This window comes from Nansenia antarctica, assembly GCF_963989245.1.
Source record: "Nansenia antarctica genome assembly, chromosome: 8".
NCBI classification, from domain to species: domain Eukaryota; kingdom Metazoa; phylum Chordata; class Actinopteri; order Argentiniformes; family Microstomatidae; genus Nansenia; species Nansenia antarctica.
In genome coordinates, this window is record NC_137678.1 from 48,584,799 (window position 1) to 48,605,713 (window position 20,915).

Sequence of the window (20,915 nt, forward strand, 5' to 3'; positions counted from 1 at the left end):
TATATATTCTCAAAGATTACAATCAAAGACAGAACATCCGGTTTGTTGTGAAAGAAAGTAATACTACAGAATGTTGTAGAGAATCACAGTGTGGAAGTGAGCACTGGCGTTGAGGAGGCTGCAGAGGCTCTGGAAGATCTCAAAGTCTTCTTGATCGTTATCTGTGACAAGATCATTGACAGTTAGAAATCCGCATATGTCTACTTATTTTCACTGTTTTTCTATTAATGTGTTCCCAAATAATATGCCCTTAACTTTAAGATTATTTTAGTGCTACAAAGCTTGAAGGAATCTGGACCCTGATCTGATACGATAGTCTTAGTGCCTATAACAACTCACCAGCCACCATAATCTCGTACATCTCCATGGCAACCTCTGAGAACATGTTTTCCACGGCCTCGATGAAGGACCACTTGTCAGCAGAGGAGGAGAACACCTCACACACCTGCTGCACCATCTTGACGGACCAGTTCATGGACTCCCCGTCCTTCTCACACACCTGAGAGGGGGAACCAGAAATGTCAGTAGCTCAGGCCGGTTCAGGCAGTACCTTCCGATAAGTGGGCACAAAATGGGGGAAATGTGTCTCTTAGGTTAAAAGATACCGGAACCCTAGAGCAGATAATAAAGTTATTTAGCAGCAGTGACTGACCAGTACGAGGTACACAATGAGTCGTGAGATCTCAAACAGGCGTCCATTGAGGGCCTTGCTGGCCAGCACGCTGCAGCACACGCTGTTCCCACACAGGAACAACAGACGAGCCACATTCTCCATGTGCCATGCCTGGGGGAGGACTGGAGGCCAACAGAACCAGCACAAAACAAAACAACTGTCATTCATACACACAGCATTCACACTTTACATTAACATTTTTGACATTTAGCAGACGCCTTTATCCAAAGCGACTTACAAGCGAAGTACATTTATCGCATGCCCGGTACACACATAAAGATAATCTGGGCGATTTTGGCCCAATTTCCCCCCTTCCGACCAAGGACAGCAAACTCCTGATTATCGGATGGCTCTAAAGATTATCCTACAAGATTATTCTGTGGTGTGAGGTGTGTTAAGAGTCAATTTCTCCCGACAATCTGCTCGGAAAATGGTCGGGGCCGACGATCGTAAATATTAAACGTGTTCAATATTTACGATCAAAAGTCTTATTGTCTGTGGTCAAAACTGACAACTCCCAAGTCCGATTGTGACGTGGAATGGAATGTAGCCACTCAAGAAGCCAGCTGACTGACGCGTCTTCTTCTTTTCGTTCTTCTGCACTTTATTTTCCCTGTAGCACATGGCTGCCTCTACAGGTCAGTCAGGGTACTACTACCCTGTTCACGCGAGACTCCAGACTGTCGGAGGACAGATCTTTATGCATGTGGTTGTATATTGGAGCACACCACACACAATACGATCAAGACTGTTCAATCCATGATTTTTTTATCTTCATGTGTGGGGTCCTTCTCAGATAATCAGAAAATCCTTATATGTGTACCAGGCTTAAGGTAAGTGAATCATCTATACATCAGTCATCATCGCACCATTTGCTTAGTGAAATCTATAATCCTATGGTAATGGTACATACTGTACGTGTGGACTGACCAGACATACAGTATATACAGTATACAGACAAAATAGTGTAAAAGGTTTGTCTACCATTCCTGGGTGTGTAAAATATAATCATTAAAAGTTGCCAAGTCCTCTGGGCTACTGCAGTTACCTATGAGCTCCTCCAGGATGGCCATTATGGTGTCGGTGGTCCAATCTTTGGCTTCCAGGTCGCTGTTTAGCAGGATGAGAGCCTTGGCCAGGTCCCGCTGGGCCACCCCAGCACGCAGCTGCTCCTGCCAGCCTAGCGAACCTGGAAAGAACATTCCCTTACACTACACATACACTTTCCCTTGCAACTCTGGCCAACCAAAAAACAAGCATTTCATTTGTTATTATTAACATTAGAATTTCACCATGTAATTACTAACAAGTGATTTATATACTGTACAAAAGTGCAACCAGTTTTTTTAAGGTAGAAACCGAGAAGGCCCATGTTGTCCCTCTCACCGTCTGGTAGCAGTGGTCCGTAGAGGATGAACAGCAGCCGGGCTTGGCTGACAATGGGCCAGGGTTTCAGGATGCGGGTCAGCCAGAACAGAGTGTGCTTGCGGTTCTTCCAGGGGTCCAACAGAACCTGTCTGCAGAACAGACGGATCTGTTGCTCTAACAGCTGACATGAACCTGAGGGAGAAAAAAGACATACGGATCACTCACGTCTCTCACACTCTTTCAATTAGCCTTTCTGTTTGTCTCTCTCTCTCTCTCTCTCTCTCTTATAGGGACAGACACTCACCTGGCTTTCCTGTGACCACTGACATGATTTTCTGCGGTAGATTTGTGAAGTCGCACAGGAAGTTGAAAACTCTGTGACACTCCAGCTCATTCCAGCCGGCTATCAATGTCTGTCAGTCAAACATTAACCATCTCAATACAGGATTCAGCCTTTGATATTAAATTGTCTGATGTTCTTTGTAACTAGGCTCTCACCTGTAGAAACACTCCATAGCTGGAGAAGCCTTGGCATTGCACTGATTGAATGCACTCTTCCATCATGAAGCAAGGAACCTGAGTGGGAGGTAACAACTGTGTTAGTCTAAGTAAGGTTAACTAGAAAATAACAATCTATTCAATGTTGTCAACTGTTTGGTTTGTTTAGAAATGTGAGAATGTTTGTAGAGCACACACAGCTAAACATTGCCTCATCTGTCCTCCCTCACCTCTCTGTCTTACCTGTGAAAACTTGCTATATATGAACGTTAGCCTATCCTTTGTTGGCAGCAAGAGGGTACATCTCTTGAACAATAAACCTAAAACAATGAGCAAAAACAACAAGAATGTAACATAGTGACTATATTTGCCAACCAGGACCACTTGCTTTCCTCATCGGACCCCCTATGAAAGGAGATAGAAATAATACTTTGGTCTATCTACCTGATAAAGAATTACAGCAGAAATAATGTGGCTCTGAATATTTGTTTATTATAAACATGTGTGTTCTTGGCCAACCAACTAAGTAAAATAAAGGTAAATTAATCAAATAAAGCTGTTGAGGAGCCTCTCACCCAGCGATGTGTAGTGTTCTAGTGAGGACACCTCGGTGGAGTGATGACACCCCTGTACGATGGTCCTCTTCCTCCAGGTCTGAGTGGAGACATAGCCCATGATGTAGCGACTGATGGCCTTGGACACCATGCTCAACACACTGATCTGCAACACTTTACCACAACAAACAATGAGGCAGGGAGAAACATCTCATTAATTCAGATGCACGTCATTCGAGCTATACATATGTAAGACCATTTAGTACCCTGCCCCTGGTAACGGCTTCAATCAGAATAGTTCAGCCTCATAGATATGTCTCATCTAAATAATCATAATTCACCCATCCTGAAAAATGTCCAAAGCAAACAGAACCCACCAGAGAGTCTGTCCAGGATCATGTCAAAGACCTCGGGGGCCAGCCGCTCAAAGAAACAGTCGCTGGCCCGAACCTGACGACACTGACTGCGGGTCGTCATGGTTCTGACAGGATACGGCCGGCGTCTGCGGTGATACTTGTGGGTCACCGTGAATTTCCTTGTCACTTTCGCCATAATAACTGGAATACTGTCAAGCCTTTATTGTCCCGCAAATAATCTAGAAGCGAAAGGAAATAGTTAGTTAGTTAAACTTGGTGGTTAGCCACAAACTGAAAAGTTGCTGGCTAGGATAGCTGCATGAACTTACCTAGCTGAGGAGAATGGCACTTGTCAATAAACCTTTGAAATTGTTGCCTTACTGAGCTTTAAATGCTCCTTCACAAGCTGTTATGTGTTCTGGTAAATATTGACACCACTGACATGAGACAATATAATATATATACTATAATATTATCTAAACTAAAGTCACAAACAGTTTTACCTCAGCCGGCGAGCCGCTATTGAGCTTGTGTGCTGCACAGTTCCTGCTCCCTCGCGAGGACACTCGCTGAACAACAAGGGGTGCGTTCGTAAATACGCTCTGGAAATCTGATCAGCACTCATGGAATGCCTGTTGTCCAATCAAATTACTTGGTCCGTTTATGACGTTGAACCCAGTGTGCGTTCCGGCGCTCTCAGAGCAAATGCACGAACGCACCCAAGGAGCGCTACCGCGAAATACGATCAGCTCGCGCTGCATCATCTGGCGCAAAAAGTAAACATTACTACTACTACTACTACTACTACTAATAATAATAATAATATTCGACTCTTTATTTGCTGTTGTTCACAACTGAAGTCATTTCGTCAACTTCTGACAATAGTTTAATGTAAATTAATGCTGTAGCCTTAAGGCGAGAGAGTGTGACTGTATGTTATGCATTACAGTACTATGCTCTGCAGATTCTGGAAACGGTTATCAAAACGCGATGGAAGATTCTGCCCCGAAATCAGTGCGAAGGTAAGCTGTGCTCACCCACCTGGCTTCTACCTGCTCAAGACTGAAAACAATCATCCCTTCTCTCTCTCTCACCCGTCCTTCCTGTCATAATCTCTACTATTTCTGTCATATTTTTTTTTTAAAAAGACTGAAAACAAGAGTGAAAATATCCCTTTAGATGTGTGAGTTGACCATGATGACATTGAGCGATGTGTACTTGCTCATAGTTGGAAAAACTATGGGCAGATTCATTCAGACCTCCTTTGGAATATTGCTGTTGACACTGTGAAAAGCCTTAATTGTGCCAGAGACACACTCCTTTTACTGCCCATCGTGCGGTTGCCAAGTTGAGTGGTGTCCCCTGCTAAGCATGCCGGGTGGTTTTCTGCTTGGCTGGGTTGTATTCACCACTGCAGAAAGGTTGTATTCTGCACCCTGGCACTTCTTTACACGAGGAAAAGACCTAAACTGCTGTTTTGGGATTGCAAAGACGTTAAGCCTAGTGTAGCATCCTAAGGTAAACTTGCAAACACTTGGTTTGCAGTATCTATCTGCTCTGTTTGTTTAGAGGTCTTTTAGATCTTGGTAAGGGCTGGGCATCTTGGTAGATTATCTATTTGTTTCCTCAATTGTTGACATAGAAGAGCCACTTAATCATAGAAGCTCTGTCTGTCCTCACGCAGCCAAAGCTCCATCCACTGTGACTAGCGTCTATAGTCCTATGTAGAGTATGTCAACTGACAGCAGTACAGAACGGACAATTAGCCAATTGTTTTGAAAATCTTAAAAAAGTAAGTTTGTTATAACTCTATACCTTCCAGGTTTTGTTGTTGTATTAATTACTGCCGATATGATAAACCGACATGTTCAACGAAAGTGTATAAGTCCATGTTTTCTCCCTTACTACTTAGGCTGACATTCCTTTTTTCGGTAAACTGATTTGTTGTTTGCTGCTATTTATCCTTACCCAGTAATGCTCTCACTGCAATGTAGATCAGGGAAATAGATCTGTGATCTGGACATAGACAAAAGAAAGATGGAAAAGAATCACACAAAAGGTTTGAAAGAGCTGTACCTCTGGCTTTTTATAAGACTCCTGAAATGTAATTGGAATTGGATGTTTTTCTTTTATGTGACAACAGAAATAGAACTAATCAAGTTAGTCATGTTCATGTTCCCCCCTACAATGTGTTTTCTCATTGACCTGTGACTTCCCACTTTACTGTAGATGCCTGACGTTTGTTCAAGTGGCAAACCCAATGCAGTGCATGTCATTTCCCCCTCTTACCTTAGAGTTGTACCTCACTGCTGATTTCTGAGCACTCTGATTTCAGTTAATTTACGAACGGTCAGTTAAAAGTCTATACAAAATGTAAACATGGCAGACACCAATGATAACATTATCATCATTTTTTGGGCGGCCAACACATTTGCTGCATATATATATATAATATATTGTATAGATTATTGTCTGTTGTTATAATCTGTCTAAGTCAAAATGTAGCCAGCATATGTAGCCATCAATGTATTGTCCATCAATTAGAAATGATTGGGCCTCTTTAATGCACCTTTTACTGTATTCTACTTTGTATGTAATCAGTAGTTCCAAAGACAGTAAAGCAACTGGCATAGACAGCTCTTTGCAGCTTCAACCACTCCAAAGCCACACAGCGTTAACACAGGGTTAAGACTATCTGCAGCATGCATGACTGCAAACTGGATTAGAGAGAGGAAAACACTCTGCTAACTGCCTCTTCACCATGCTAGATGATCTGTTCAGGGTTCACCTATGTGCACTGGACCAGAAGGTGGTGTTATTTGTAGATGGACACAATAGTTGTTTTCCAGGCAGCCCTCTATGAAGGGATGGTCCAGGCAGCCCTCTATGAAGGGATGGTTGTATAGAACCATTCTCCCTTTTATGGGAGACTTTCACACGTCTTGTTCTTTCTGCTTGCAGGGATTAAAAAGCATGTGGTTGGTCTTATTATCAAGACTTCGTCAGATGCAACAAATGTTGAGGTGAGTAATGCCAAATGTATCTGTTATGATTTTGGGAGATCAAGGAAAGTTACAATCATATGTCTCTATGTTTTGAATTAATGTCTTAAAGTACGAAGGATACAGCCAGCATACATCAGGCTCATTAGAGACCTAGTTAAATTAGGTTTGCATCTACATTCACAATGACTGTAAGCAAGCAGAGACATACTGTTAATGACATCTGTAACATTGTCATTTTTACAGCATTACTTAAGGTTTATGCCTGTGTTAGATGATAGTCTGATTTGTGTTTCAGAAAGAAAAAGTGTACATCGGAAAGCTGAACATGATCCTTGTTCAGGTAAGAATTTTGAGGTGTGGGAGGGGGCAATTAGATCTCAAGAATATAGGAAATGAATTCAATTTTCACAGTCAATTAAACTTCTGGGATATCGATCTGTCCAGTTAGGAAGCGTAAACGATTGTTAATCAATCTCACCTGCTTTGGTGCAAATGAAAGCGACAACAGGTAGACAGGAGAGGCAACAGCAAGACAACCCCCAAAAAGGACATTATTTTGCAGGTGGTGGCCACAGACCATTTCTCTCTCCTTCTCCTTCCTGACTGATTTTTCTCTAGTTTTGCATTTTAGTGCCCTTGGCACTACTGGTAGCACGAGGCGCTACCTGCAGCCCATTCAGGTTGCACAGGTAGTCCAGCTCCTCCAGGATGGCACATCCATACATGCTGTCGCAAGAAGGTTTGCTGTGTTTCCCAGCAAAACCCTGTTTGGCCTCATAAGCACCAGGGGGGTAGAAGAAGCTAAAAAGTCTGAGGTTTAAGCACTGAATAGGTACTGAGTAAGCGCCATCGAAAATGCATTTTCCCACTGTGGAAAGCCAGCCACTGACTGTGTCCCTAAATGTTTTTGCTGACGTTGTTTTGGTCTCTGGACAGATCATCTATGGTTGGTCTATGGTCTGACTTTACACGTGTGTATGTGTGCCTGTACATCCTGTACATGTGTGTATCCCCTAAGCTTGACATCGGGCTGTGTGTTCTGACCCCTCCTCCCCTCCACCACGCTCAGATCCTGAAGCAGGAGTGGCCGAAGCACTGGCCCACCTTCATCAGCGACATCGTGGGCGCCAGCCGCACCAGCGAGAGCCTGTGCCAGAACAACATGATCATCCTCAAACTGCTCAGCGAGGAGGTCTTCGACTTCTCCAGCGGCCAGATGACCCAGGTCAAGGCCAAGCACCTCAAAGACAGGTGTGCTGCTACTACTGCCCCGTACACACCCTTAAGGCGAATATATATGGACCTCACATAGATTTCACCTCACATATCTGGGCACCTGTACACTAGTAACCTGATTGGTTACGAGGCAACCCATTGAGAGAGAAAAAACAGTGTATGATCTGACCTGATTTGAAGAGAGACTGACATTTAGTGGTGTGCAGAAGTCTATGGTAGAACGTTCAGATGTGAACAGGGCAAATGGTTAGAACAGTCCGGCTGAAGTGTGAATAACCCATTGCATTGTAATCTGTCCAACGATGTGTTTGATGATTTCCTCGCCGATCACACTTTCCCATGAGCCCACTATCATAAAGAGTTCCCATGGTCCTTTTGTCAACTTTATGGTTTCCTCTTTCTTTCAGCATGTGCAACGAATTCTCCCACATTTTCCAGCTCTGCCAGTTTGTTATGGTAGGTGAAGCCCCTTCCCAGTGTTTTGCAACAACAGACCATTTACACTGATCTCCCCTTGTCTTTGGTCGGCCGTTAACTATGTTTTGTTACCAGGAAAACTCTCAGAATGCCCCGCTGGTCCATTCCACTCTGGAGACCCTCCTGCGATTTCTCAACTGGATTCCTCTGGGATATATATTTGAAACCAAACTCATCAGCACACTTGTGTACAAGGTACCCCCATAGGCCTCATACACACACTCACATACAGACACCAGTTAATGGTCACTGCCTAGTTCCAAACTGGTCCCCTGCCAACTGTCTCTATCTGATAATAATAATAATAATAATAATAATAATAATAATAATAATAACTTTTTATTTGTATAGCGCTTTTCCTGCAAACGTTGCAGCTCAAAGTGCTCCATTATTGCATTTAATAATTCATATATCAATATAATAATATATGATATGATATGTAATACCAAATATTGGTAACCACTGCAGCAAGAATTGCAGGTAGCCTCTCAAACGGCAAGGTTGAGTTATAACCATAGTGTTTACCTGTCCAACATTAACATGGCTAAATAAAGTTAAATAAATAAAATAAATACCCGTTTCACTTTGCTTTCCTGTAGTTCCTGAACGTGCCAATGTTCCGCAACGTGACAACGTGAAGGGCCTGACGGAGATCGCCGGCGTGAGCGTCAGCCAGTACGAGGAGCAGTTCGTCACTCTCTTCACCCTCACTATGTGTCAGCTCAAACAGGTGGGCACACACACACACACACACACACACACACAGTGATTTCCCTCAAATAGTTAACACTAGAACAGCCATGGATGGGGTCATTTGACCAAGTGAGTAAAAAGACAAATGTATACCTTTGCACTCGATCAAATTTCAGGACCCTCCTTTCATGACTTTTCCTAGATATGTGCGTTCTACCACCCAGTATCCTTACATTTTCGAAATCACATCAGGATAAACTAGTATAGTATATTTAGCAGTTTTGCTGTGTAGGAGGCAGGCTAATTTACAAGAGGCACAGCTTCCCATTCTAAAGACTACGGTCATGACCCCCGAGGCAGCCTTAAGAGTAGGTGAAACAGGCACGGCTGTCCTAGTGTTAAAGACCCACACACAGTCAAACACACACTTGTTTGTAGGCTAGTTAAACACAAATGTCTTGGGTGTTGAGATCCTCCGTGTCTCTCTCCCCTAGATGCTTCCCCTGAACACCAACATCCGGCTGGCCTACTCCAATGGGAAAGACGACGAGCAGAACTTCATCCAGAACCTCAGCCTGTTTCTCTGCACCTTCCTCAAAGAGCACGGCCAGCTCATTGAGAAGAGACTGAACCTCCGAGAGACTCTTATGGAGGTGAGAGGAATCCATGCCCCCAGAGACTGTATGCTAACCTTTGTTTACCCAGCGGTCCTAAACATCTGACTCCGATCTTCTGTCATCAGGGGGGTATTCCATCAACGTTGCGAAAGGAGAATCCAGGCTTATTTTGATAAGTAAATCGAAAAGAGTTGGAAATCTCGCGACATTTATCGAAATAAGCCTGGATTGTCCTTTAGCGACATGATGGAATTGTTTAAGATTGTTTATACCTACTTATGTGATACATAACCAATACCTGTGTTTACACTTCACATTTCTTCGTTATCTGAACGTGGTCAAACTCTCATCCGAGTCCATTGACTTCTTTGCGTTTAACTGCAAATGTCCATGTTTTCCATCCCCCAGGCCCTGCACTACATGCTGCTGGTGTCGGAGGTGGAGGAGACGGAGATCTTCAAGATCTGCCTGGAGTACTGGAACCACCTGGCAGCCGAGCTCTACAGAGAGAGCCCCTTCTCCACCTCCACCTCCCCGCTGCTCTCAGGCAGCCAGCACTTTGACGTCCCGCCCCGCAGACAGCTCTACCTTCCCGTGCTCTCCAAGGTGAGGAAAGACCCATGTAGCCTATACATGCACCGTAGTGTCAGTGTGTGTGAAATTACTTGCTCAAAATATACAACTCCGCCTGTCCAAACTGCCAGAGGCATTTATCTATTAATTCATTTAGCAATTTTGTTGACAGGAAAAGTGCACATTAATCAACATTTCACACATCAACGCGTCAATAAAAATGTAGTCCCTAGGCAGAATACAAAAACCACAAAGCATAACATCAGACAACAACATAGACAGATTATACATGATTATACATGCATCAGATGATATGGATGCTTGGATTCTTTTTTATTTGATGAATGAGTATTAATTATTCAGATACACCACCATTTCTGGAACAAATTCTGTGTCTCAATAAGTTGTGGGGACGGCTCACATGTTTAACTGTGTTCAATACATAAAAAGAAAAAAGAAAAAAACGTAACTGAATAAGCAATGGAATATGAAAGGCAGTTGGAATTTCACTTTGAAAACTCCATGGATATGATGTCACCATGACCAAGTGCAATCTGTACTAAATGGAAGCCTACGGAACACACAGTAAGGCTCCCATTTCATACAGATTGCAGTGTGGGGGAACGCATGGTGACATCATATCCATGGAGTTACTTTTAGTACAGTTAAAAATGTGTGAACACACACACACACGTAGCCAACGGCGCACGCTGTGTGCGTGTGGCCGGTCAAGTGATCAGGGTTTGTGTGTGCGTTGGCATGTAGTCAGCGTATGTGTGAGTTGCCACATGCCGTGTGTGTGTGTGTGTGTTGACAATTTGTAATCTCCCGTAACAGGTGCGTACACTGATGGTGAGTCGGATGGCCAAGCCAGAGGAGGTCCTCGTAGTAGAGAACGACCAGGGGGAAGTGGTCAGAGAGTTCATGAAGGACACAGATTCCATCAACCTCTACAAGAACATGAGAGAGACTCTCGGTGTGTGTGTGTGTGTGTGTGTGTGTGTGTGTGTGTGTGTGTGTGTGTGTGTGTGGCGTATGTGTGGTGTGCGTGTGTGCGTGCACATTCATCTCCACAAATCCATTACTGTATTCTGACTGAATCTCTTCATCATTGCCTCCTTCCGTCTTTGGGAGTATCTCCTAAGCAGCCCACCATGGTGGAGGGTGTCCAGTATTCTATTGACCTCTAACCCTAACCCTCAATGTTCCAGTGTACCTGACCCATCTGGACTATGCAGACACAGAACGAATCATGACAGAGAAGCTGCATAACCAGGTCAACGGGACAGAGTGGTCATGGAAGAACCTCAACACGTTGTGCTGGGCTATAGGATCTATTAGTGGAGCCATGCATGAGGAGGATGAGAAGAGGTTCCTCCTCACTGTTATCAAGGTAGGGACGATGGGGAGGGGTTTATAGGGCACTGTGGAGATTAAATAGGCTTTAATGTGGCTCAATTTCAGACCTGGATTAATATGGCAAATCGGCTACTTAGTATTTGATGTGTGCTTGATTAAGTTTGCACTTTATTGTACTATGCATTTAACAAAATAACACTGCATTTAATAATAACTTAAATTTACATATTTTTTCAATGTAAAAGATAAAGATATATCTTTATGTGTACAACTAGGGATTGGAATAGATAAGGTGCTATTGATACCCTATTATCAATTCTGCTTATCCGTTCAATTCTTGATCGATTCCTGATACATTTTCTGGGTAGAAAAAAAAAAGTAGGACAACTATTAGGGAAATATTTAAGTATCTAAATAGAAAATAGAGAAAGGTAGCCTGGTTTCTTCAAATTGTATAGAAACGGTATTTAATTGTCTTATGCAAAAGGAGAATAGTTTACAAGCATGACAGACAAAGTCTGTCAGTCAAATCATTCTCAGAAAAAGTCCAGACAGAGAAGAAACATGGATTTTTATACACAGGTAATCAGTCCCGCCCTCAGGTAGGGTTCAAGCCAATCACAGTTATTTCCTGTCCACATCTGTGATGAGGAGGGGCTAGCTGTGGTGCAAATTATGTCACAAAAGTAAAAGTAAATGTCTTCTCAATAAATAAAATGTCTTATCAGGCACTACAACAACACAGGTTTTCAGAGTTAACGCAGCTGTTTTATTATCTCGCGTCTCTGAACACAGTGTATAATATTTGAACATTAATTAAAAAAAAGAGTTTGACGTCATCATGACGCACACGTTTTTGTAATGAGCAACTGTGAGCGCACGCGCAAAACATGCCGGCATCGATAAGAGGAATCAATAACCTCTGAGGCATACGATTCCAATGCATCAAACAATTTGGAACCGGTTCTCAACGGAACCGGTTATCGGTTCCCATCCCTATGTTTAACACATTTTTTAGAAAGCAATTTTGAAAAAGAAAGCAATCCAAATAACAATTAGACCCGATACTGCTTGATTCGTGGGAAATTGGACCGCTTTGTTAACCACTCGTCTGTGTGTGTGTCTCACAGGATCTACGGGGGCTGTATGAACAGAAGAGAGGGAAGGACAACAAGGCCATCATAGCCTCCAACATCATGTACATCTTTGGCCAGTATCCTCGATTTCTCAGAGCCCACTGGAAGTTCCTCAAAACCGTGGTCAACAAGCTGTTTGAGTTCATGCACGGTGAGGAAACCACTGCATCTGGTCGTTGGTGTTAGTGAGGAAGAGGGTATCGGTGGTTTTTAGATTGTGTGTTAGTGCTGTCTCAGTCTCTTTTTCTGTTTCTTATTTATTCTCCCTCCTCAAGTGACCCATGACGGTGTACAAGACATGGCGTGCGACACGTTCATCAAGATCGCTCAGAAGTGCAGGCGACACTTTGTCCAGGTGCAGGTGGGCGAGGTGATGCCCTTCATCGACGAGATCCTCAACAACATCAACACCATCATCTGTGACCTCCAACCACAACAGGTCAGCTTCAGCCTAGACACAGATGGACTCATGTAGGGTTCATCAGCTGTCCTGGGTAGCTTTTAGGTTAGCAGGCTTTTGACCAACACACCTGTTCCAAATAACGAATATAAAATGATAGAAATAAAACGAGATAAAGACTTGCTAGTGAACAAAAAAGTCTTTCAGTGTCTGTTCATGATTCCTAGATGAGTTGTTGTGCTAACCGTTGTCCTCTCTATGTTCATGTTGTGTGTGTGGTGTGTGGTCGTCGGTGTCTCCAGGTTCTCACGTTCTATGAGGCGGTAGGCTACATGATCGGGGCTCAGACGGACCAGGCGGTCCAGGAGCACCTGATAGAGAAGTACATGCTGCTACCCAACCAGGTGTGGGACAGCATCATCCAACAGGCCACCAAGGTGAGACACAGACCAGCTATGTTCTATACTGGATATAGAGCCCGACAGATTCTTTTTTTCTTTTTTAAACGACACGATACTAATGTTTTAACTTAGAAGAGTTCAGAAATCAGTATTTGGTGGAATAACCCTGCATTTTCAATCACAGCTTTCATGCGTCTTGGCATGCTCTACACCAGTCTTTCACATTGCTGTTGGGTGACTTTACGCCACTCCTTTTCAATTTGAAAATAAATGTACTAATGTACCCATTCCCACCATGATAGAATGTGGACATCCTGAAGGACCCAGAAACGGTGAAACAGCTGGGCAGCATCCTGAAGACCAAAGTGAGAGCCTGCAAGGCCGTGGGCCACCCCTTCGTCCTTCAGCTGGACCGCATCTACCTGGACATGCTCAACGTCTACAAGTGTCTGAGCGAAAACATCTCAGCTGCCATTCAGAGGATGGGGAAAAAACTGGCGGCCATGCTGGCCAATCCCTCCCACCCGATGTACTGCGAGCTGGCGGGGATGAGGAGCAAGTTCAGCCACAGATTTGTTCTCCCCCGTCAAAGTACAAAAAGATTTGGACAGTCCTTTGTTCCAGCTGCACTCCGACTCTACAACCAGGCCCTGCAGGGTGGGGGAGACCTGGAGCTGGAACTTTGGAACTTGGAACTTTTTACTTATTGAGCCTGCACTGTTTTATGTATTTTATTGAATGTTTTCTGTCTGCCCTAACTGAGCTGTTTGACAACAAAATTTCCCCATTGGGGACAATAAAGGTTTTCAATCAATCAATTCAGACCAACGGTGTGTGTGTGTGTGTGTGTGTGTGTGTGTGTGTGTGTGTGCGTATATAGTATACAGCACTGTCAAACTGAAGTGTGTGTGTGTGTGTGTGCACGTGCGTGCGTGCATATACAGTATACAGCACTGTCAAACTGAAGTGTGTGTGTGTGTGTTTTATGGTGGTCACATTTTCCCCAAAAATATGTTCCAACACCTGGAACCTGTTAGCTTTTTATTGTATTTTCTCTTTTATTTTCCTCATCAAAATTAATGAACACTTTTTCATATGCGTCTTAAGAATTCACAATATTTTGGCTGTATTTGGCAATATTTGGCCTCCACTCTGCAGAGAGTAACACGATGTGACAGCCCTAGTTGTTATGTCTAAACCCTTTTAGACGTATAATTCCCAAATAGGAATGGGGGCAGAGAAAACGTTTGGTAACAACATAGAGCTTTAGAGAAACAAACGCCGGTGTACAGACATGGCACCACTTACTCCTCTGACAGGGGAACACTTCATTACCTATAAGGCCTTTCTCATCTAACTACAGTGGCTCACCTAGCTCAAAAAGAACACGTTCAATATATAACATTAGTGTGTGTGTGTCTCTTGTCGTAGGAGAGATGGTGACCAAACAGCCCTTGATAAGGAGTATGAGGACGGTGAAACGAGAGACGCTGAAACTGATATCGGGCTGGGTTAGCCGATCAAACGATCCACAGATGGTGAGAAGCTGCACACCGATATTTCTACTCCAAACATCCATGAAAAACACAGATGTTTCAATGAAAATCGACCTTATTTTTAGATCAAACAGGAAACCATGCCTGAACTGTTACACACATGCCATGCTATGCTGTGATTTTCGGCAGTGATGCAAGACACCGTTGTCTTCAGCACTATTGTCTTATAAACCCTCCTGACCTATTAGTCGCACAAATCATCTGTTTGATTTCCTGCTATTCAAATGGAATTTTTAATGAATGATATTTCCATTAGGATAGCTTTCCTGACCCAAAGTCCTGGACTGAATCAGTCTTTCAATGGGATATCTCCATTGTGGTTGCTTTTTTTTTGGGGGGGGGGGGGCTGTGGCTCAACTGGTAGAGCTGGCAACTAATGATCGCAAAGTCGGCAGCTCGCAGCGTGTCCCTGAGCAAGGCACTAAACCCCTAATTGCCGGGGTCACCTATAATGGACTGGAAAAAAAAAAAAAAAAAAGTGTAGTGCTGAGGCACAAATATGTACATTTCTAGCCTGCAAACTGCGACACTTCAAATGAATGTGCAATAACACTATGTGCAATATGACAACCCTAGTCGTCTATCTGTACAGTATAGTATAGTGGATAGTGTACATAGCCTTTATTTATGTAAACCAGCTCCTTCCCTTCTTGTGTTCTTATAGTTTTGTTTTTTTTTCTTTCCTAGCATCGGGGGAGCCACCCCTCCTAAATTTCGTTGTTTGGTACCTGTACTATAGCAATGACAATAAAGACCATTCATTCATTCATTCATAATGGCTGTGAGCCCTTGCCTAGATGCCCCCTCTAGAGAACAAATGCAATCTGGGAAACCGGCTCATTGATTTTTGAAGGTTAGGCTTATAACTAATTTATGAGCTCAGTGCAGCGTTTACCCTATTATAATCCCAAATATAAAGTGGTATTACTCCATTGTCAACCAAGTATATACACTCATTAGAGTCTAAATGATCTTCAGCTGGACTGAAATCCAGTGTACACAGTGTGGGTCCATAAGACTGTAAACCCTGGTGTAATAGTCTCAGAGACATTAGTGTTGGAGACTTAAACCCACAAAGCCTGTCCTAAAACAACCTGTTAGGAATGCTCTTCAGTGTAGTCGTGTTGATCTGTTCCAATCCAATGTTTTCCGGGGCATTCTAGGTGGGAGAGAAGTTTGTCCCGCCACTGTTGGATGCGGTTCTGATCGACTACCAGCGAAACGTCCCTGCCGCCAGAGAACCTGAGGTCCTCAGCACCATGGCGACCATCGTCAATAAACTAGGCGGCCACATCACAGGGGAGATCCCCCAGATCTTTGATGCTGTTTTCGAATGCACCCTCAACATGATCAATAAAGTGAGTATGATCACCTTAACATGGGATACGTTTTAACATGTTGCCATGGGGTGCATTCAGTTAGGCAAAATGTTCACAACGTTGCATATAGAAATGGAATACAGAGCATGAATCCCTATTCCACATTACACACCCCGTTTGAGAATCTAGCTGACGGCTTTGAATGGTGATCGAGGCCGCCTGTTTTGGGTGGGATGTTTAAAAGTTCAAAAATAAAGTTACCGAGTGAGGAATGCACGTAGGTGGTGATTGAGGGTAGGAAAATGTTTTACAAACTCAACGCCGAAGTCTGTTGCTTATGTACCTGGGTCTCATCTGTACAGTATGTCCCTTTGCCTTGTCTTTCATGGTTTTTCCAGGACTTTGAGGAGTACCCTGAGCACAGGACGCACTTCTTCTACCTGCTGCAGGCCGTCAACTCCCACTGCTTTCCAGCATTCCTGGCGATCCCACCTGCCCAGTTTAAACTGGTGTTAGATTCCAACATCTGGGCCTTTAAACACACCATGCGGAATGTGGCTGACACGGGTGAGGATAAGTTAAACCAACATTGTGTCATACGTGTCACATTCTAATGCTTTGGTCCGCATATCGGGATCTGATCGGAAAAAAAACTTGAATACATTTCCGCGTGGTTGTTGAAAATCAATGACACATCGCTAGTCAACTAACACAGCTTGTTTTGTGAGCCTGCTAACAAAGTAAAACTAGTTAACTAGGTAGCAGTGGGAATTACTCTCCGAATCCATTGCGTTGTTGCAGTATTTTGGCTTGACTAGCGAGTTTGTGTCGAGAATCTCGACAACGTTGAAACGTAGTTCCGTGTTTCAAAAGAAAAGTCGGAACATTTTGATTGGTTGCTGATATGCGGACCAAAAGACTAGAACGTGTCACGATATGTACTGTACGTGTGGTTGGGGAGTCCAGATCAGCCAGTACGGTCCCTCTTTAGTAAGTGTGTGTGTTGCGTGTGTAGTAGGTGTGTGTGTTACGTGTGTAGTAAGTGTGTGTGTTGCGTGTGTAGTAAGTGTGTGTGTTGCGTGTCTCCTCCCAGGTCTGCAGGTCCTGTACACGCTGCTGCAGAACGTGGGCCAGGAGGAGGCGGCGGCCCAGAGCTTCTACCAGACCTACTTCTGTGACATCCTGCAGCACATCTTCTCTGTAGTCACAGACACGTCACACACTGCTGGTGAGCGTGTGCATACATACAGTCACTGCCACAGAGAGTGGAGGTGATGGATGTATGCAACATTGGTCAATGTTTTAGGGAATATATCTCACAGAATATAGTAATGCGAGAATATACACAAGGCCTGCTTCCACATATTAATAGAGGATGTACTGGTGGTATGAGAGATACCTCAACTGCTGCCTAGTATGATCAAATGAGTCTATTTCATTTTTTGCCTATTGAACATCAACGTCATGTTGCGTGTTTTTGCCAACTCCCCAAGTCCACTGACCCTCCCATGTCCTGCACCACCTATATCAGTCTTACATTAGTGTTACATTACGAAAGCATCACAACATTTTAGCCTCCGGGCTGCACAGAGTAATGAAAACACAGTGTTCATGTAACTCAAGCCTGTGTCATTGGGTTTCTGCCGTCTGCCATGTCTCTATTTCACGACTCCGTACGGTTCTGTGCTCGTGTCTTCCAGGCCTGACCATGCACGCGTCCATTCTGGCCTACATGTTCAACCTGGTGGAGGAGGGTAAGATCAACACCACCCTCAACCCCTCCAGCCCTGTCAACAACCAGGTGTTCATCCAGGAGTACGTGGCCAACCTGCTCAAAACAGCCTTCTCCCACTTACAGGAGTGAGTTTTAACATTCTCTTTTTTCCTAACTTAGGTTTCGAGTGTCTTCTGTGTATTTGCTGTGTTGTTGATGATGTTTATGCCAGCCAATAGTATGTTGTCTCATAATGTTATGTGTCCCTTCCTTCAGTGCCCAGGTGAAGGTGTTTGTAACCGGGCTGTTCAGCCTAAACCAGGATATTCCTGCCTTCAAGGAGCACCTTAGAGACTTCCTGGTCCAGATTAAGGTGAGAGTCCCTTTCTAAGACCACCTTTGATGACGTCACAATTCAACATTCAAATTCAGAAGTGGATTATAGAGCCTGGAAGTAACTAATAGTTACCTCAAAATTAAAGTAGGCATCCCAGTGTGACAGAAATCAAGTGTTTTAGACATGTTTTAATGAATGGATCCCCTTTCTAAACAAAATAATTCTCAAAAGACTAAGTGAAGGTAACTCAATGTTTCCCCCCCCCAATCAAGCAGCGCCATAAGCCTACATTAAAGGGAAGGGATAGATGGATAGAAGTTGTTTTCCTTAGTGAGCTAAGATGGTTGGATGCTGAGGTATGGTTTCTATAAATAACTGTTCGAGTGCAGGGCCAGGGGTCTCTCTGTCTCTCTCTCATGCACAGTACACTGATACGCGTCCCCCTCCCACACACACACACCCCCTCTCTGTAGGAGTTTGCAGGTGAGGACACCACAGACCTGTTCCTGGAGGAGCGGGAGTCGTCACTGCGCCAGGCGCAGGAGGAGAAACACAAGCTGCAGATGTCCGTGCCGGGTATCCTCAACCCCCACGAGATCCCAGAGGAGATGTGCGACTGAGCAGCGAACCAAACTGTACAGGCGTTGAAACAAAGAAAAGTAACCAACACAGAATCTGAACCGATAGAGGCAGGTGTGCGGCAGGACAGGCGGAGGACAGAGTGGAGGCTTGTCGACCAAAACAATGCCAATATTTAAATGACACCGTGTCACCCTGTGGCCCTTTTTACAGTGTGTTTTTTATATGGAGATTGTTTGTGTGATATCTTTTCTGAACTGTTCCTCTAATCCAAATGTATGTTTGTTTGGTCCATCCCCATCCCAGAGCTGGATGCTTTTTTGTTTTCCTACCTATTTTTTTGTTATTATTATTATTTCTGTGTGTGTGTGTGTGTGTGTGAGAGAGAATTGTTTAGTTTTTTCTTTTCTTTTTAAATCTGAGGAATGTTTGCGCAAAAGGGCAAGTCATTGGCTAAGAGGCTTCTAGGACTTCTGTGTCAGGCAGACAGGAGAGTGACGTGGTGAAACCAGAAACCACCAGAAACCACTATGTCTCCTACTCCTGGTACAATATGTGTACATCTGCCAGGTCTTAATAGGAATAAGCAAGATGGCCAAAAAAAAAAATCCACCAAGTCTTTGATGGCACGATGGAGCTGCTACCATATTGCTTATACCTATCCAGACCCTTCAGATCTGTTTGTGTATAGGGTGAGTGAGCTAGGGATTGTTTTAGACGGGGCCCTGGTGTGTAACCCTGCATCTGGGGCCCTGCATTTTATACTTATGTACTTGCCAGCACAGCTAATTAGACAAAAATCTCTATTGACAAATCCCCCTTCTCTAAGTTACATTTGTCGTGAACATGTTTTAGTTAAAGTTGAGACTTTTAGCTGTCTCTAGGTTCAATTTCTTATAAGTAAAAAAAAAAAAAAGAAGGCATCTCCATTCAAGGCATCCCTTACAGTTGTTCACGGTCACCCTGGTTGTTTGTATAGTGCTAAAACGCTCCTGTTCCTTTTCAGTCATAATTCATGAATGTGCTAAAATGAGCTTGTGCTGAAATGACCATTAAAACTCTCCCGACACAGGGTGCTGTGCTCTGGGGGTAACTGGAGCCCTACTCCCCCTTGACCCAGTTTTAGGGAACCATTCCAGGCATCCGCTGTCAGGGTGCAGCATGAGTGCACTGCTTCAACAGGGAGCCAGGTTTTCCCCAGTGTGCAGAGTCCACGCTGAGCTTACCAATATTCCTGAATATGTTCGCAGGAGGATGTTATAGTTAGCAGTAGGGCTGCCACAAACGATTATTTTCATAGTCGACTAGTCACCGATTATTTTAACGATTAGTCGACTAATCGGATCATAAATTACAGATTACTCAATCGCTCTTATTTAGCTATCATCTTCTAAATCAGCTTCTAAATGTAGCTTGAAGTTGTTAGTTGTTGTTGTAGGCATGTGCTAACTAAAAATGAAGACAATTAAAATGATTGTTCACTCAAAAATAGATATTTTAATGAACTTTGCAGATTTATTTCTGCCATCACTTGCATGTAATGTAATGTAAAGAGTAGTAGAAAGTGCAAACTGCTGAGTAAAATGAGGTAGGCTAGGCACTAGGCAACCAAAAGAATACAAAAACAAAAATAAATACTTGTACAGAGTACAAAAGTTTTGCTTTGCTTCACTCATCTCATAGTAGAACGCGCCTTCTTAGCACTGTAACGTTAAGACAACATTTTTAGCTATTTGATAAGTATCGCTTTGATGACAACGTTACAGCACATAACGTAAAATAATGAAAGAAGGCTTTTAACGTAACGATATCGTTAGCCAATAACAAGCTAGCTTACTAGCTTACCGAGACGAGCCATCTTCTTCCTCGTCATCTGCCACAACGTGCTTCCTTTTGAGATGCTCGCGCATCATAGACTTGCTGCCATGATAAGCGAGTTCAGCTTTGCAAATTTTACATTTTACATTCTTTTTTTCAACGTTGTGGTTGAAATGCTCCCACACTTTAGAGGTACGAGGACAGGAAGACATTTCTCTGTTTGTTTTTCCGGGGAAGTCACGTGTG

General features: G+C 43.6%; 1 protein-coding gene and 1 pseudogene across 2 annotated transcripts; one reads left to right on the forward strand and one right to left on the reverse strand.

Annotated features, from left to right (window-relative positions):
- Positions 1 to 63: 63 nt before the first annotated feature.
- On the reverse strand, positions 64 to 3,570 carry LOC308164339 (F-box only protein 47-like; the record flags this gene model as incomplete). The annotated part of the gene is made up of 10 exons (XM_080538452.1): positions 64 to 161; positions 340 to 499; positions 653 to 795; positions 1,722 to 1,862; positions 2,060 to 2,233; positions 2,346 to 2,454; positions 2,540 to 2,617; positions 2,783 to 2,859; positions 3,115 to 3,267; positions 3,471 to 3,570. The coding sequence occupies 10 exons, from the start codon at positions 3,568 to 3,570 to the stop codon at positions 64 to 66; spliced, it is 1,233 nt and encodes a 410-aa protein (XP_080394578.1).
- Positions 3,569 to 18,892, forward strand: LOC308164341 (exportin-1-like; annotated as a pseudogene). Its single transcript has 24 exons — positions 3,569 to 3,600; positions 4,150 to 4,225; positions 4,399 to 4,471; positions 6,411 to 6,472; positions 6,750 to 6,794; positions 7,524 to 7,705; positions 8,098 to 8,146; positions 8,243 to 8,362; positions 8,767 to 8,897; positions 9,355 to 9,513; positions 9,886 to 10,083; positions 10,888 to 11,026; positions 11,262 to 11,443; positions 12,540 to 12,696; positions 12,821 to 12,984; positions 13,248 to 13,382; positions 13,649 to 13,832; positions 14,778 to 14,884; positions 16,066 to 16,260; positions 16,620 to 16,788; positions 17,315 to 17,449; positions 17,922 to 18,081; positions 18,212 to 18,308; positions 18,746 to 18,892. The product of its transcript is annotated as an exportin-1-like (transcript).
- The last annotated feature ends 2,023 nt before the right edge of the window (positions 18,893 to 20,915 follow it).